Source organism: Anoplophora glabripennis, unplaced genomic scaffold (genome assembly GCF_000390285.2).
Source record: "Anoplophora glabripennis isolate ALB-LARVAE unplaced genomic scaffold, Agla_2.0 scaffold1086, whole genome shotgun sequence".
NCBI lineage: Eukaryota > Metazoa > Arthropoda > Insecta > Coleoptera > Cerambycidae > Anoplophora > Anoplophora glabripennis.
Genome location: NW_019417190.1, coordinates 11,428 through 29,639, shown reverse-complemented (window position 1 = coordinate 29,639; position 18,212 = coordinate 11,428). Strand labels below are relative to the sequence as shown.

At 29.6% G+C, this 18,212-nt stretch overlaps 1 protein-coding gene across 2 annotated transcripts; it reads left to right on the top strand.

Annotated features, from left to right (window-relative positions):
• The first annotated feature begins 152 nt into the window (after positions 1-152).
• LOC108915305 (desumoylating isopeptidase 2) lies at positions 153-16,625 on the top strand. Of its 2 annotated transcripts, none has more exons than XM_018721296.1 (5): positions 153-324; positions 380-561; positions 608-722; positions 808-949; positions 15,137-16,625. In XM_018721296.1, exons 2-5 carry the CDS (start codon positions 381-383, stop codon positions 15,311-15,313), a joined length of 615 nt encoding a protein of 204 aa, XP_018576812.1. In that variant the 5' UTR covers positions 153-324; position 380; the 3' UTR covers positions 15,314-16,625. The 2 variants fall into 2 exon arrangements, with proteins under 2 accessions (XP_018576812.1, XP_018576813.1); XM_018721297.1 differs by lacking the exon at positions 15,137-16,625 and adding an exon at positions 7,051-7,577.
• The last annotated feature ends 1,587 nt before the right edge of the window (positions 16,626-18,212 follow it).

Here is an 18,212-nt window from a genome sequence, read left to right as displayed (position 1 = left end):
CCCAAATCATTGAGGCCAATTTCTAGCCATGGAATAATGGCGACTATGTCTATCTCTCGGAACAATTTGTCAGATATATTTTTCGTTAACTCCGAGTATCTTCAGTTCACATAATATATCAGTCATTCTAGTCGTTCAGTGTTCACTGCCAGAGGCTAACCTGTAGTAAACGTCATAATAAATATAACCGTGAAAAATTAGCTGTTGTTTTTCCAATCTTTTAGTTAAATTTTTTTGAACGAAAGTAGTCACAACAAATTTGCAGTTCTGATGTTATGATATTATAGTTAACCCTTTACTGATTTGTTCTTTTATCTTTACAACGTACGTTGATATGAATTCTTTGTTTTCCTTAACAATAAACATTTGTTATTTTTAGAATGTTTTCTAATGGCCTAACTTGCAACCTTCCATTTAGTTGTATGAGTGTTACTAGAGATTCAGGCTCTGATGAACTTCTTCCTAATAGAATGGCACGAGAACCAGTGTTATTGAATGTTTATGATATGTATAAAATAAATGAATTTACAAGTAATATAGGACTTGGTGTCTTTCATTCAGGTAAAGGTACAATATGTAAATACTTTTTTTAAGGTTTTATTTCTAGGAGTTGAAATATATGGTAGCGAATATGCATATGGAGGACATCAGTATCCATTTACAGGTATTTTTGAAATCAGTCCTCGAGATGAAAAGGAATTAGGAGAACAATTTAGATTTAGGTAGGGGTTGAGCAATGCTTTCTTTACATTCAACACATCTAAATATAAAAGAAAAATAATAATAGTAACTATTTTATTTTTTAAGGCAAACAATTCAAATTGGTTATACAGATTTTACAGAAGATGACGTTAAAAGAATAATAACTGAATTAGGAAAGGAATTTAGAGGGGATAGATATCATCTAATGAACAATAACTGCAATCACTTTTCTGGATCATTTACAAAGGTACAGTGTTCAAAATAGTTTATAAGTATTTCATGGCCATTCGACAATTGGCCCCTTCTATATTTTCTATTATTCTTTGAAATAGGTAAGCAGGAACAAGCACGTAATTTACAGCTAATTAATCTAAAATCACTTTAATCTGAATCAATTTTGTTTCGATAATTCAACATGGGTAACCCAAAAAGTATGCTGCATTTAGTTGCATTAGCATTAGTTAGTGTGAGTCGTAATGTGTCGGTCAAGATGCAAATTATACAAACAATTTTTTGTTGCTGTCATTGAATTTATAAGCTACACTAAGAGATAAGTCAAAGTAAGGACTGCTGCTTGCCTACAAATTTTGACGTTTGTAGGCCGTCAGAATCCGAGGGCATTGAGATCGACGCCCTCGGATCTAACAAATTACGCATGTATCATTATTTATTACATATAATACTTTTATTACTTATTACAACTGTTTAAGTAACATTTTGGCTCTTTTTAAAGCATACTTTCTTAGATCTGATGACGTTAAATGTGCTGGCCGTGGACGGCCTAACTTCTCTAAAACTGTAGACAATGTCAACAATTAAACGGACCCATTTGTCCTGTATATCTAATGATGTTTAAAATTTAAAACGCCGTGACCTATACTAAAATAATAGAGAATTTAGATAATGGACAAGAAAATGCAGTTAGTTTAACTTTAAAAAAGTTAAGCAAACAGTGATTACCAAGTTCTTTTCATTATGTGCATTCTTTTGGTAAGTTGTTGGTTTTGTGTTACTGATCAAAAGTCTCCACAGTACTTGGGGTCCAAAAATCATTTTTTTTCTACTTATAGCGATCTGAGTCAGTTCGCTCGATAATGGCTGCAAAATAGTATGTAGTCTGTAGTCTTTATTGTGCAAAGAGATGCCGACATAGTTTTTATACGGTTTCAATTATCTTCGTAAACACTATACATGTAGTACAATAAAAACAACTGTTTGTGTGGGTGTGCTTTTAGAAAAAATTAATCGAATGACTTCGAAAAGTTGTTAACATTTGTAACATGTACCAAACACCAAACTGACCACATTGACCTTTGGAAACAGTGGTTTGTAGATTGCATTCATCCATCTCTAAATTAAATAAGTGAATTGGATAACGCAATAATCAATCTCTGGGTTAAAAAAGAGTGACCTTTTCAAAGATATTTGAATATTGTTTTTTAAATAGATTATTATCGTTTCTTGATAAGTTCAATATTTTAACAAATAATCAGTATGGGTTTCTCAGCGGGATGTCCACGAGCACAGCCATTCATTCACTTTTAACTAAAATATACCATTTTATTGAACTTGATGAGTGCCCTATTGGAATTTTTTGCGATCTAAGGCTTTTGATTGCGTCAATCACGAAAGGCTGATATCGAAGTTAATATCTTTTGGAATAAGGGGTCTGGCTTTTGATTGGGTGCAATCTTTTCTAGAAAACAGAACTCAGTTTGTTGCTATAAAAGATAGCAGTTCGTTACAGTACCCTATACGGATGGGTGTACCACAGGGTTCAATTTTAGGTCCGATGCTTTTTTTGTTGTATATGAATTATCTCGATTCAATTTCATTAAATACAGGTTTCACTATCTACGCTGATGACACTTCCTTAATCACTTCCAGCGGTGATGATATAAATTTGGAGGCTAATTGTATTATTTTAAGATTTCACAGTTCACAAAAAAATTGTTATACTTTAGATTTTACCATTGATAACACGCGTTTAAGTACTGACTCTGAAGTAGTGAAGTTTTTAGGTCTTTATATAGATAAACATTTGAACTGGCATGCTCACTGTGATATACTAACGAAGAAACTCTCCTCTCTAACGTATCTATTTCGTAATTTGAGATCGGTTTTAAGTATTGAACAACTTCGTTGTTTATACTACGCACAAGTTTGTCGTTTGAGATACGGTCTCTGTTTCTGGGGTAACTCCACATTTACTACTCAGGTTTTTATTGCTCAAAAAAGGCTGCTAAGATCTATAATGGGAGTTCCTAGATCAAGGGTCGGCAACTGGCGGACCGCGGTCCAGATCCGGACCGTGGAAGGTAAAATACTGGACCGCCAAAAATTTTTTGAAAATATAAATTACTCAAATAAATTATTTAAAAGATATTTTTTTACGTTTGAGTGCCACCCTTATCATTTTTTCTAGTATTTTACAATTGTGTGTGTTTTGAGTTCTTAATGCAAATGAAAATAAAAAATTAGTAAGAAATATGAATTTTTTTCTGGACCTCGTTAAAAAATTTCAAAAGTATCCGGACCCCACCTAAAATTACTTGCCGACCCCTGTCCTAGATATTACTCATGCAGGGAAATATTTAAAAGCTTAAGAATTTTAACTTTGCCTTGTTTATTTATATTCGAATTGTATCTGTACGTGTTTCATAATAAGAGCAAGTTTGTGTTAAGTAGGTAGTTCTTATCATAGATACAATACGTGACAAAATATGGATTTTCATTTGCCATTTGCTCGAATAAAAATAACAGCTAACTCTCCCGACTGCTTGGGCCTTAAAATGTATAATAAACTACCCGAGGAACTTAAATCAGTGCAAAGTGTATATTTATTTAAGGGCGCTCTAAAGCAATTTTTAATGGAAAAATGTTGTTATACCGTTTCGGCATTTTTGCCTACTCTGTCTTAATTTGTAAGTCTTGACTATTTCTATACATGTATTAGTGTCTTTAAGGAAAATAAAGTATTATTATTATTATTATTAATATGGGACTGTTTATTCTCTTCCTCCCTCCTTCACACGCACATACGCGCACCCGCACACTTACACACCTGCACATGCACGCGCACACACGAACAACTCCACTATACTGGTCCCAAGTCCGGCACTCGATCACTAAAAAGATGGGGAAGGAGGAGGGAGAGAATAAACAATCTCATATTAAAACCTAGTTCACGTGGATCTGAAAGTAGCACTATATATTTCTTGAACTATAAGATTTATTATTGCGTTATCCAATTCACTGATTGATACTTACAGATGTTATTGCATTTAACTGAGTGATGGATGAATGCAATCTACAAACTACTGTTGCCAACGACCAATGTGGCCAGTTTGGTATTCGGCACATGTCAAAAATGTAAATTAGCAACGATTAATTTTTTCTATAACCATTTCACAAGAGCTACTGTTTATATTACAATATTTTACTCATACTACTTTGCAGTCATCTTCAGCAGAACTGACTCGGATCACTATAAGTAGGAAAGAATTGATTTTTAGAGCCAAGTACAGCAAAGACTTTTGATCAGTAACACAAAACCAACAACTTTACCAAGCTCACATTTTCATAAAGATTGTGTGGGGTCCTTTATTGTTGTCAAAAACTCTTTGGATTATTGAGCCTATATTGTATTGAGCACTTTAAAAAGTCTTGTACAATTCTTCTCTTATTTATTTGATTTCTAAGAATAATAGAAAAATAAGAAGGTGACCAATTTACAGCAACTTCTCTGTGCATTTTATATTGTATATTGTTCTGTGTTGAGTACTAAATTATTTCCTGTTCTATATTTAAAATTTATACAGAAGATGTTCCGTGTTTCTGAATCTAGAAAAATATATGCGATATTTTAGGACTTTATTGTTAATTGTTATGGTTTATTTTAATGGTGACTCCAAAAATGAATTTTCTGGGACATTAAAGATGTAATTCCTGATTGTCATTTTTAAATTCCTATTAACTTCAGGAGAACCTTTTTATTTATAAATTCAAGTGGTTAAAACAATTATACATTATTATATATTTATTTGTGAGTAAAAGGCTTTGCTCATAATACTTTTTGATATATTATATTATTAAAATATAACATAGATGTAATAAATTTTTATACTAAAATAATTTTTTTATCCACAATGAAACTTGTTGATAATTTAATTGTCATGAAACTCTTTCTCTGGAAATTTGACTCAAGAGGTTTATTTTAAATATATTATTACATGTCTATTATGTTTCTGCAAATGTAAAAAGAGTGTAAAAAACTTTGTTTTTACTTTGAGAGCTTAATAGGTTATGATTTATTGCCAAGCCGAATCAAAGTTATGATTGTAGGTAAGAGAAAAAACTGTTACATCTATGGATGATCAGTGCTACTCAATGCATAAGTCTGTGCCAAAAGCACTACAAAACAAAAACGATGACGAACGTACATACGGAGTTTTGTCATCTCTAGGCGAAACAATCATTTTTAGTTGATGGCATTGCGAGAAAAATTATAATTTTTTAAATGAATTCAATAATTAATTATTTCATATTTGAATTCAGGTTATCTTTCCGGGTCTTTCAATGTAGGTTTTGTCTAATCTATATAAGGGATCTTTAAAATGGGGTACAGGGGATAGGATTCTCGAAAAATAACACCCTGTATGTCATTGTGCTTCATTTGAATTGCTGTTCTTTAATCATTCACTATGGGACATTGAACGAGAAAAACTACTTCACTTGTTTTGCTAATGTTTCGACTTTAAACATTAAATTTTCAACAGGGCTCTGCATTCACAATTGTAGATACTTTGGCAAAGACGGTTAATACTTAAAAAAAATCAAGTTTTAAGCTATATTTTAACTTGATTACGATGAGGGAATATGTATCTAAAAAGTAGGGAAAATCAGTTGTCCTTAATGGCCTCTGTATGTTAAGTAAAAAATAAACTCTAATTCATATTCGACCATCTTAAAAATAAAAAAATAAGAAATTTGAATGAAATACCTATTAAACTGACAACTTCTGAAGAAAGCTAAATTACACTAAGGTAACTTAATCTAAATCAATTTATTCTCATCCAAGGAAGCTACATTTGAGATATGCCATATTTTTGACCAGACACCCTGTATGTCAGATATTTGAAAGAAATACATTGTGTCAGTTGTAATCAATATATCTGCATTGAGAGAAAGTTGCATTCTATATTAATTATAATTATTTATATTTTTATGTAAATCACAGTGTGAAGATATTTTTTAAATGTGTTTTAACATATAAGTTTATTTGTGTGCACTACATGTGTCTTCAAATATGAAAAATTTAGATAACAATGCATGAATACTCAGGGTGATTTTATAATAATACTCTTAAAGTAAAATTAACAACTTTAATATTGGTTAAAGTTGAAAGTAGTAGTCCTGCATCTCTATTAATGTAGGTACGTACATCAAATTGGTGAATAGTCATCTGTTTTTCATTTTGTTAGCATACATTTTTTTTTTAAATAGTAACTTGTAGATTAAATTTAGGAGAAGTATTACATATCTTGAAACTTTTTCTGAAGATAAATTTATTAATAACAAATTTTATAAATATGTATGTAGTGGATAAATTTTGACATTTTTAAGGGGTTTCTCGTGCTTTCCAAAAAAATAAAGAAAAGTAATAAAATAATATAAAAATAAATACAAAAAACCCTGTAATTTTGATCCATTTTGTCGATACAATGTTTTTCACTTTCAAGCGTTTTTTAATTTTTTTTTGATATTATGTTTCGATTTATTATGCAGGCTCTAGTGGTGTGGATACAAACTTTATAACATTTAGTTTTAAGATAATTCAATTGATTTTTGGAATGTATAAGATTTTCTTGCAAATCAAATACTATTAATTAAAGTGCGTGATGTAAATTGTTTGTATGATCTTTTTAAGGTATAACTAATTTTAAGAAGCTGAATAAATATACCAGAAATAGTTTTAGTATATATTTTGTATAATAAAAACTTTATTTGAAAGGAAACTTTATGCAGATTCCATATTTTAAATGTAAGAGTGAAGTTATAAAATTTTTTTTTATAAGTATGCCATTGGTTTTTATGTAAAGAATTCCATAAAAGATTGCAATACAATTCAAAATTTACACAGAAAAATCCAAAAAAAGAAATTCAGTCTCTTCAGTTTTCCTCAAGGAGCTTAACTTTTTTTATTCTGTACATAAATAGAAGAATACCCCAAAAATATCGAAGTTTACCTTCTCCATACATCACCAACCACAAGTGATTTTATAGTCCACATTATACTAATTTCAACTGTTTAAATATATATAATTTACAGTATAAACTTATTTTCAGAGTTTATGTGGTCAGGACATTCCATCTTGGGTGAATCGTTTGGCATACTTTAGTAGATGGGTACCATTTCTTGAAAGATGTGTGCCAAAAGAATTAAATTAGTTTAAATATATCATTTTTGTAACAAAAAGTAAAAAGATATAAATATACATATTTAAATTTGTTTCTATGGTTACTGTTATGAAACAATTTTAAATGATATGGGTATTCGTTAGCAATATCTTTCCACAGAACGTCCGAGAGTTCTTTTGGAATTTTTTGTTAGGATCTTCTTTAAACTGATTTAAAACATTTAATAATTGCTTTTTACTTTTTACCTAACTTTTTAAAAATAAATGAGCTGATTGACATATTTTTTGTGTTAAAAAGGAATGTTTGTAGATGAAATGAACTGAACTAAGGAGGCAAATTATAGTAAAAAAAGGTTTTTACCTCATAAAATTTAATTTCTGAATAAATTTTCTAAAGGGTGGATTTACCATAAAAATAGTTACAGGGTCGGAAAGTCCCCATGGTTCATCGGCCGTTACGTGAGAGCGATAAAAAAGTCATAGAAATCCATGGAATTGAGAAAGATGGCTATAATGAAGGCGTCTAATAGTCACCGCCCATTTCGCCCTTCCACAAATACGATCCACTTCTTATTTGTGGAAGGGCGAAATGGGCGGTGACTATTAGACGCCTTCATTATAGCCATCTTTCTCTATCGCACGGATTTCTATGATTTACTTTATTGCTCTCATGTAACGGCCGATGAACCGTGGGGACTTTCCGACCCTGTATACCTACTATATTCTGATTAAAAAAATTACTAAAATAAATTATAAGCGATTCATCATTTCCATACACCTAAAGAGAATATAGGTATGTAGGGAATTCAAATAAACAAAAACAGTAATTTTTCAAATTTAAAAATAAGCTAAAAAACGATTAGTGATATCAATGAGACCATGTTACAGTGGAGGAAGGAATAAAAGAAAGAGTGGATTATATATTGGATACATAACAAAATAGAAGAAAGGGAAAAAATCCATGTGAGCAATATTCCTTAAATACTGGAACAAGACTTCTACTAACTAATAAAGATGTTTAAAATGCGACAAAAAGGAGTAATGCTCATAACATAAGAATAATATTAGATTCAGAAAATAATTGGCAGAATAACAAATCACTCAACATTAAGAAACTGGAATAGTAACATTATCACTGGACTCCTAAACAGCAAAAGATAAGAATTTTTTGATAAAGTCTGAACACCAAGTAATCTTAGAGAACCATTTAATTTAGAAGTCGTATTAAATATGTCTACTATTGGATCAACTATCACAGAGATCAAATCAGCAATAAAAAAATTGCTTATAAGAAATCAGAGCGACCTTTTTAGACAGCATTTCCTCTGAAATTGTGAATTATCGAAAGATTAAATTGGTTGTAAGAAATTAATATAATACATAGCGTACTACAAAAATTCAGTAAAAGTAGCTCCACACATTTTTATGTTATGCAGATTTCCTAAGAGCTTACTGAAACGCTCTGCTCCTGGCTACAAATAGCCTAACTTCCCTTAAAATTGTGGGCAGTCAACAATGAAATGGATCCTCTTGTCCTTTATAGAATAGGCTCTAATTGTATGAATGAATTCACAAAATAGTACTTGAATTTATTTAACATCAAACTGATGATTACAATTGTTCTGCTTCTCATAAATCTATTTATAAATATTGTTGGCAGTGACATCTGCTGTTTAAATTAGCTATAACTCGAATTGATTCCTTCGTAAATAAAAAAAATATATTTGAATGCCACGAATTGCATGATATAAACACGAATGAAAGAAGGCAAAGTAAATGGTAATTAAAGTAATGTGGTTAACTATAGGTTTGAACTTTTCAATTAAAAAAATTGTGCTTAGAACCATCTTCATGAGGTACTCAACATGCCCCGACCAGTTCAGACTAAAATCACGCCCAACAGCTTTAAACACTACTATTTATATTTGTTCGATTTGTAGAAATATATAGTTTCTGAGTTTTATTGACATTCACTTTGAGCTTACTGAGTAAACCACTTTTCAGCTCGTTTTTCTATCTGTTCTGAAACTATTTTTAACTACAAAAATCTTTGTGTGACACAATTAGTGGTGTTGTCACCAAATAAATGCATTTGCCAGGCGATAAAAAATTGTTGATGAAATTAAAAATCAAGAATAATTGTTTAGTAATGGAACCCTATAGTACACCTTCTTGACTTATACTTGGATGCATAATTATTACTGTAGATAAAATTTAAAATATGTTAATGTCTTATCCTATAACTCTATCTATCTCAAAACCCCTGGCTACATCCCTCACCAAACAGCATCAAATGTAGAAGGGTTAGATCTAAAATCAAATTGTCTAGCACATAGAATTATTTTCAAGAAAATTGTACAATATAATTTTAAGTATTAGCTCTATTTCTTTACCAAATGTATTATTTAAATAAACCATCTGCATAATACGGTAAGTGTATAAAACAATTTATATACTATAGAATGAATAGGCTACTAATTGACGTTTTGTATGAATTTACAAATCTACCAAAACAGCACTTAAATGCATTTAAAAATGTATTAGTAGCATTGAGTATGTTATAAGAATATATGGAGGTTTAACTGCTATGCAATCCTACTATTCAGTTGTGAAACATGGTGATTTATTAGAAACTTTGACAGATAAACTGCAGATTTCCTTGATCAGAACTTTACATCCACATCATCTGGTCTAACATTACTAATGAATGATTTTATGACTATTAATTAGTCAAATGGAAATTAGCACTGCGACTATGGAGATAGAACATTGCTAGACAAGTATTCGAACGGAACCCACAGTATAATGACCTTTGGGAAGACTAAGACATTCTTGAGAGACCATATCAGAGAAAACAAGAAAGGAGAAATGGAGAGAAGACTTGGAGGGAGGAAAGCACCTAGCAATTATTGATAAATCGCAGAAGAATTTTATTATATCTTTATATATTGGAGATTGTAAATCTTTCTTTATACCACCAGAAAATTTGACTTTAAAATAGGACTCCTTAAGATATAGGTTAGTCATACATTAAGGAACATTGTAGAAAACCACATGTATTGTGTATTTTTATCCGCAAAAATTCAGTACTGATTATAACATTGATAACCAGTTTTATAGAATTAAAATAGTGACTTTATTTTTAAATATTAAAGTTTAAACTATTGACAGCTATTATATTACATGCCATTCATTTTTTTTTTATTTTAAATTTTACTTGTAACACTTAAAAAGACCCTTTGAATTATGTACCGCAAACTATATACACTGTGTCCCACTGGGAACGGAATTTAAAATTTTAATTGAATACTAGTATGAGAAGGGCTAATACATCTAAACTATATACTACTGGGTATTTCTATTAATACCAACATTAATTTCTATTCTATCCACTTTTGAAACTTTTACAATTAAATTATTTTCGAAGGTACATGAGGGCATATCACAAGACATACATTTCGCTAGCTTTGGTTTATCAATAATATAAAAAAAATCATAATATGCAGTAAATACAGGGTGTCCTGTATCTTATTTCATTTTTTCAAATTTAACATATACAGGGTGGTCCGAATTTTATGCAGGAAACTTCGGGGGCAGATAGATCTCTTTAAAATAATAGGTATTTGTCGTATAAACAAAAAAAAAAAGATGATTTTCTATTTATATCTCGGGAATCTATTAACCGATCTCAATAAAATTTCGTACAGATAATGTGTGATAGTAGGCTTTGCATTCCCTAAAACATGAGCTCTAAAGGTTCAACCCGCGGTGTACAACTGGACAGGGGTCACCCCCTTTTTTATAAAAAGATACCTACGCCACTGCATTTTTTACAAGTTATTGTAACGGATTTATATTCTAATGCACAAAATACGTAAAAAAGGTAACTTGAATTTTTTCCCTAAAATTCGCAGTTCAATTCAAGCACACTTCTTTGAGTTGATAAACATTTTTTGAATAGTTCTCTCTGGACTTTCAAGTCTTGGTTTTTCAATTGCATTTCCTGAAATGAATAATGGTTGAGCTATTTCTACTTTATTAGTCGTAGTAAATTGTAGCTGTGATGAATAAGTTGAAAATTCGTGATATTAGACACATATTCCATATTTAAAAAATATTACTACAATGTGTAAATTAATTTTTGTTTATAATGATTTACTATTATAAACAAAAAACAATGCAACATGTCAATTATGTATTGTTGAAATAACACCAAAGAAATAGGCATGCAACACCTCGAATATCTTGCAAATTTAAAGAAGTAAACTCTAATATACTTCGACGAAATCAAAAACTAATTACATTTAGTATTTATCTATGTGAGATAACATAAAGCTACTTTTAAAAAATCAATTAGAAAAATTATCTACGATCCAAAAGTTGGAACTTTTGTTACTATTTTCTATTTGAAATGTATAAACTAAATAAGAATAGGATAGGTACTTCATTCTTGATCAAATGGTGAAAACTGCATCTTGTCTTATAAGTATTTGATATTTGAAATGTTTGGAAATTTCTTTTTTATCAAAGTAGGTCTTAAATTCAGCGAGAAAATAAAAAAAAATAATATAGGGTCTGTTTCATTTGAAAAAAATGCAATCAGTCAATGTCTAGAAGGAATAGGATAAAAATCAATTTCAAAATAGGAAAGAGTTGATTTAGTTGAACTGAAATTTGGCACACTTTTTTTATTATTGGTGTTACCAGAGCTACAGGAGAATCTATCTTAAGAGGGACTCTCTATATCTTGAGTAATTAAAGGGTTTTGATTATCATCTAGGACAGTAGATAGTTTAGGCATTGATCTTTTTGAGAATATGTATAAAATAATTGACAAATTTAAAATTTTCTGAAAAGTTAATAACTATGATGATGACACATTGTGCATTATTTTATTGTTTAGTTTTGACAAAATTTGCAGCTAGGTATATATATATCGAAATATTAATATTTTTGAAACACGGATTTTTTGAAAAGAAAATAGATAAAAAAGAAAATAAAACATTTAAAGATTCATTTCATTTCATGGGTCGAATTTTTTCTTCTTTTTTCTTGTCTTATTCTTTTGGCGTAAGGATTTCTTCATCATAAAATTAAAAAAAGTAAATACAAATAAATAATTTCGGACAATTTAACATACTAAAATATAAAAGTATGCATATAATCTGCGTACATATTTAAACATTTATTACTATTTCTTCTACTAAGCCGTTACTGCACTTATGAATATAATTATCCTTATTATCCATGTTTTTTTTATGCAGGGTGATTCTAAAATATGTAGCCAAACTTATACGGCAGAAACTAGAGGTTAAAATTAATTGTTTAGACCTAATTTACATACATAGATACCAAAATGTACCCCTAAAGAGTTACAGCCCTTTAAAGTTAAAATAAAAAAATAAAAAGTCAAATTTCTCCTAAACGTGAGTATATATCATCGATAGGGGGGGTCGATAGCTGCACGGTTTAAGGCGTTAGTCCTTTAATCGTGTGCAAATTTCTGCCCGGGTTCGATTCCCGTGGCCGGTAGACCGTAGATTAGCTATGCTTGTACGGAGGATTGGCACCCTCTGTGCAGGTATGGTAGGGTGGAAGAATGTTGGCTTGGGTCAATGTGAGAGATTGACACCGGTTGGCATTTGACCACCCCCCTAATTCATGAGGTTTTCCAGGTTTCCCTCATTCCTGCACTGAATGGTGGTTAGGGCCTACCAACATAAGTCGTTCCTGGGCGCAAATGCGGCCTGCCTAATAATAATATGCCACCTCCTCTCCCGCACAAGTCTCCGACTTATGGGCTAATTCTCGTAATTAGAATGAGGAGTAGATATTATTATAATTATTATTATTATTATATATTTTTTAAATTTGACACGAGACCAATATGGCAATAAATAAAATGCATTGACGGTATGGGGTAATGTAATTTCACCTTGTATTTTTTTATATCCCGTGTTTGGATGGCAAGCACTGTATCAGTGGACAGATAATTTCATTCTGTTTATTTTTTTGAAATTTTTTGATACGATTATTAAAAGAAAAAATTAAATAGGATTGATCACGATGCATTTAATATTATTAAGTATTTTTAAAGTAAGCTATTTAAAACAAGAACCAAGCTTATTAAAACTATTGAAATGTCATACGGATATTAGCGTTAATAATTAGCGTATTAGTTCGCATAAAATATACTTATTTATAAAGTTTTAATTTAATTTATGAAAAAGTGTCAAATTTTGTTTTTAATGAACATACAGATATGTTGCTGACTTTAGATAAATGTCACAGCAATTCGAGATATTTAAAATTTCCAAATTGTTGTGCGCTACACAGAAAAAATGGCTGTAAATCATTAGGGGTGCATTTCGGTATTAAAGTAAAGCATTTTGGTGTTAAAATACAGTCTATTTTAACCTCTGGTTTCCACCGTATAAATTTGGCCACATATTTTAGAATCACTGTATATTCTATAAAGCTTTTAATAGTATTTCAAGTAGTCAAATTATGATTCGGTTAACAACCCTAATACACTCATTTATTGTTCTAGACTCCAAAATTCCATCTGTTTCAAGTGGCATCAAATTTATACATTTAATTTTTGGTACTTCCTTATTGTAGATAGAAATTTAAATTAATGTCAGCCAAATAAAAGGGTCAAGGAACTGGATCATATTGGGAATAATTTGATTGTTAAAATTCTAATTAATAATTCCTGGATCTGTTTGGTATTTTGCGTGGAGTAACATATTCTTGGAATAAAATTTCTTTTATTCCAGATTTATTCCCGGATCAAAAAGTCTTCTCTTTACAGGTAATATTTGTTTAGAAGCAATTCTTCATTTACATTTTTTTTAAATTCGTCATTGTGTTAGATGATTGGTTATTTATTATTTTTAAAGAAAAAATTATTATTGCTCGGAGCTACATGTAAAAACTATACATGACTTGTTGTTTTAAATTGATTTTTTTTTTACCTTATGGTGGCTTGTGTCTGTTAAACAGACCACAGTTAGTTAAATTGTCACCCAACTTCCAGTTTTAAGTTTTTGAATATACCTGTGGTAAATTCTTTTATTTCTTCATATTATTTTAATTAGGTATCTTTCTTTCTTAAACCTACTGCAATGTTAAATTGTGAAATGCTTTGAAAAATAGTTCTATGTGCATGCTGATTACTTTTTGCTTTTTGAGATGTGATTATTGAGGAACTATATGAAAAGGTCTTCATGTATGTTACAAGCTAAGTTGAAAATTGAACTCATAAGAAAGGCTAAATATTGAAAACAAGGGTGACTATAAGTTTCTGTTGTACCGAAAAAGAATATATTGCAAAAAAATTCCATTGTTATAATGGTCATGTTCAGCTAACTCGCTGGTAACTAATAATAGTTTACTGAATGTAGATAATTAATCAACACTACAATACAGTTCAGAGACATTGTAATATCTTTGTCCTTCTCTTTTTACTGTCTTTCATCTCTGTGATCCTCAATTATTGGTTTTGCTCGCAGGTACCAGGCTGTCTTCTTGTTACTGTGATCACACAATTTAATCTAATCAAGTTTCCTTGTTGAACTTTAGATTTAAATTTCTGTGCCTTTAATTTTACATATCACCGATAGTCTGGTGAATGTGGCCGATGTAATGGCTGTCATAGTTCTTTTACTTTAATAAGTTTTAAATTGAAAAAAAAATGTAAATGTAGTATTACACTCTGGAACAATACCTCTATATAACTTTAATTATTTCATTTCAAGATCTGAGTATTCATGTTGAATTATAAATTAGTCTAATAAATTTTAGGGTACATAAAAATAATGTTTTATAATCTAATTATATCATATTCATAAGTAGGTGCAGTTAATTTTTAATTTCCTCTTAAAGAAAGAGGACCATACATATATGTATTAAATGTAAACACGTATACATGGGGGTGCCTTTTTTTAAATTTAAATTTTTTATATCGGAATGATTTTTGAATCATTATAATAATAGTAATTTTTGCACTTCAGATATTAAGTGGTCAAGATATACCACCATGGGTAAATCGTCTGGCGTATTTTAGTAGTTGGGTACCATTTCTAGAACGTTGCCTCCCAAAAGAATGGTTAATGCCAATGGTATTACAACATTCGTTAAGTTGTAGACAAGATTCAACCTGTTCCGAAGCCTCAACACCACCATACTAACATTGCCAAATATATTTCTTTATTAAATGAAAATTACAGTTATTCTTATTTACAAAAATGATGATTGGTATATTACACGGTTCAATGTAAAACTTTTTTTATAAAATATATAAAAACTACAAATTTAATTAGGCCTACAATTGTTATTTAAAAATTGAAAAAATATAAAAAATTTTACCAGGATGTATTTAAATGAAGCAGAAATATAATTCATACAAATAAATAGTAGTCCATTTATTTAAGTAGAATTGAAAGAAAATATTTGATTGTAACTGTGAAATCGATGTTCTAATGATCTCAACCAATCCAAATTTGGCATGACGTACAAAAGTGCTATTATTGCATTCTTTTTCAAAATAAATATTACGTCATTGGGCTAAATTATACATAATAGATTTGTTGGATAAATAGGCTTCTACAAAGAAAGAGTGATACAAGTGGTGTTCACGTTATTGCGATATCGCAATTTAGTCAAATTATTTAAAAAAATACTCAACTTTCTCTAAGAAAACCTACGTTTATGTCCCATGAAGAGATTGTCAAGTAAGAAATTAAAACGTTAAATTTTATATTCAACAAAAGAAACAAAAATATATAAATTATAAAATATTTCCATATTTTTTGATAAATAATTTGACGATAATTGGTTCATCGATTTTCCAATTGCATAAATATTAGATTAAAGTATATTTGGCTTAATTATAAGAAATCCTGAATTAGTTTCGTTGTGATGAATTTGTAGTTAATTTTAATGAAGTGTTGGATTTGCATATATGATATTTTTTCAAAAATTATTAATTCCACAACAGTCCTTAAAAATTTAAATAGGATCGAATTTAATTTATTTAATTCAATTATATTTGTAAACATATTTACAGCTTTATACTACACAGTAAAAATAGAATACAATTGGCAACAATATTTTGAGGCTCTTTTACCACCATCTTGATAAATTTAATGTGGGTTCCAAAAGTATAAGGTTGTAAATCTATTGTGGTGTTTACCCCTGTGAATTTTAATTGTTTTAAAATTCTAAGAATTTTAAATAAACTACTTTCCATCTATATCATCATCAATATTCACCTAGTTGATACCAATTCGGTCGATAAAGATAGACGACGAATAAATTATTGGGGGTTGTTAGATTTGAAAGTGTTGTATTTTCTGGAAATCGTTGCTACAATAAAATGTATACTAAATTTACACATTGTGTATGTAACACTTTACATTTGGTATATACAAAATTAAATATCTTGTTGCAATTTATTTTTGAGAAAATTGTGTCCGATGTTTTATTAAAATGACAAGAAAGTGACATAATTCATTAAAATATATGCTCTCTCTTTTTTTTAATGTGACACGTGACACTAATGTTTAAATATATAGTAATAGACACAATATCTTCCTTCATAACACAAAATGAAAATATGTTATTCTAAAAAATCATATAAATATGTTTTTAAAATTTTAGACTAGTTTTAGATATGTGAAATATATAATTATTATTAGGAATCCTTAAAAATCTTGAAACCGATAAAAGTTACTTTTGTAATAAATGTTTCTGATACAAATTATTAGGAGGGCCTACATAAATTTGTAATTAAATTATTTATTTATTATTTGTAATGATAGTTATTTATGTTTTGTGCCCAATGAATAAAGACTGTAAAATTTACTATAAAAACGTACGATTTTTTTATTGAAACCTTGATTGACAGTACAAAAATGTTCAATTTTTGTAAGATACTGCAAGTTCATTGTTAAGAAGTTTTAAAAGTTTAAAAACTGTTGGCCTTTAGTATCTTACATATTGGCTCAAATAAAGAGTTAATAGAATATATACAATGCAAATATAATAGCACTACATATTTGCAAAATGTATATAACGTCTGCACATAAACTATTTTTTGCCTGTGTTGTAATAAATTGTATTAACAATTAAGTATAAGGTGTGATTGTCTTAATTTGTCAAAGTAATTTTATATATAATTTACCAATTAATAAAGTTTTAAAGTAATTTTATCATTCGTTTTAATTATATGCAACTAATTCGATATCAAGTCTTAAAAATTAGTGCAGAGCATGACATTATATAATACAGTAATATTTACTTTCCTACAAATTAACTTGAGTGAGCTAAAAAATAGACTCCCCCCTGCTATAGCTTGTATCAGTAAGCTTATCCCTCGGCACAAAGTACATTGAGGTTGAAGGCGGAATGGTGTTTGATGTACCTTTCTCAATATTTAAAATTTTCATAGACTGCCGTTTTGATTTAAAAAAAATTGAATACTCTGTGGATATGCTTCGTATATACATTGATATTCTTATTGGTTGCGCCACCTACTATGGCTTCGCATTTATGATAATGTGAATCTAACTAACTAACTTGGTGTTAAATTGTGAATGAGTAAATAGACCACAAATGGACTAATTTTATTTAAAAAATGGGATATACATTTGTTTTAGTTATGTCAGTTCAAAATTATATTTAAAATTCCATTCTATTTGGTTTCAACTTTATGATTTTTATTTTTTAGAGGTTGTGGAAAGCACCACATCATTTTGTTTGGCTCAGAAATTTATCATAAATGTCCATAGATGGACAGAACATATTCTATTAGCCGGCAAAAAATTCTACTGTAGAAACAATAACGTAACTTGTTTATTTGCTGCACAATTTACAAAATTACATGGAAACTTACGAGTATCAAACGATACAAATGTAAATAAGTCTTGATCCAAATTCAGTGGGCAGTCTCGTATGAGTCTTTTCTCATCTACCAGTCTATTCTTATTTCAGTCTTTGTGAAGTAAAACCTGAGTCTTAGCCTCGGTAATAACTAGCCTAGTTCTAGCCAAATGTAGTGTAATAGAGTCTCCAGTCACTCTGCAAGAG

Bases quoted from the DNA above. Each gene is read 5' to 3' on its own strand.
- LOC108915305 (XM_018721296.1), top strand. From the start codon at position 381: ATGTTTTCTAATGGCCTAACTTGCAACCTTCCATTTAGTTGTATGAGT. The intron at 562-607 runs GTAAAGGTACAA...TTTTATTTCTAG, and splicing joins ACTTGGTGTCTTTCATTCAG to GAGTTGAAATATATGGTAGC. The intron at 723-807 runs GTAGGGGTTGAG...TTATTTTTTAAG, and splicing joins GGAGAACAATTTAGATTTAG to GCAAACAATTCAAATTGGTT.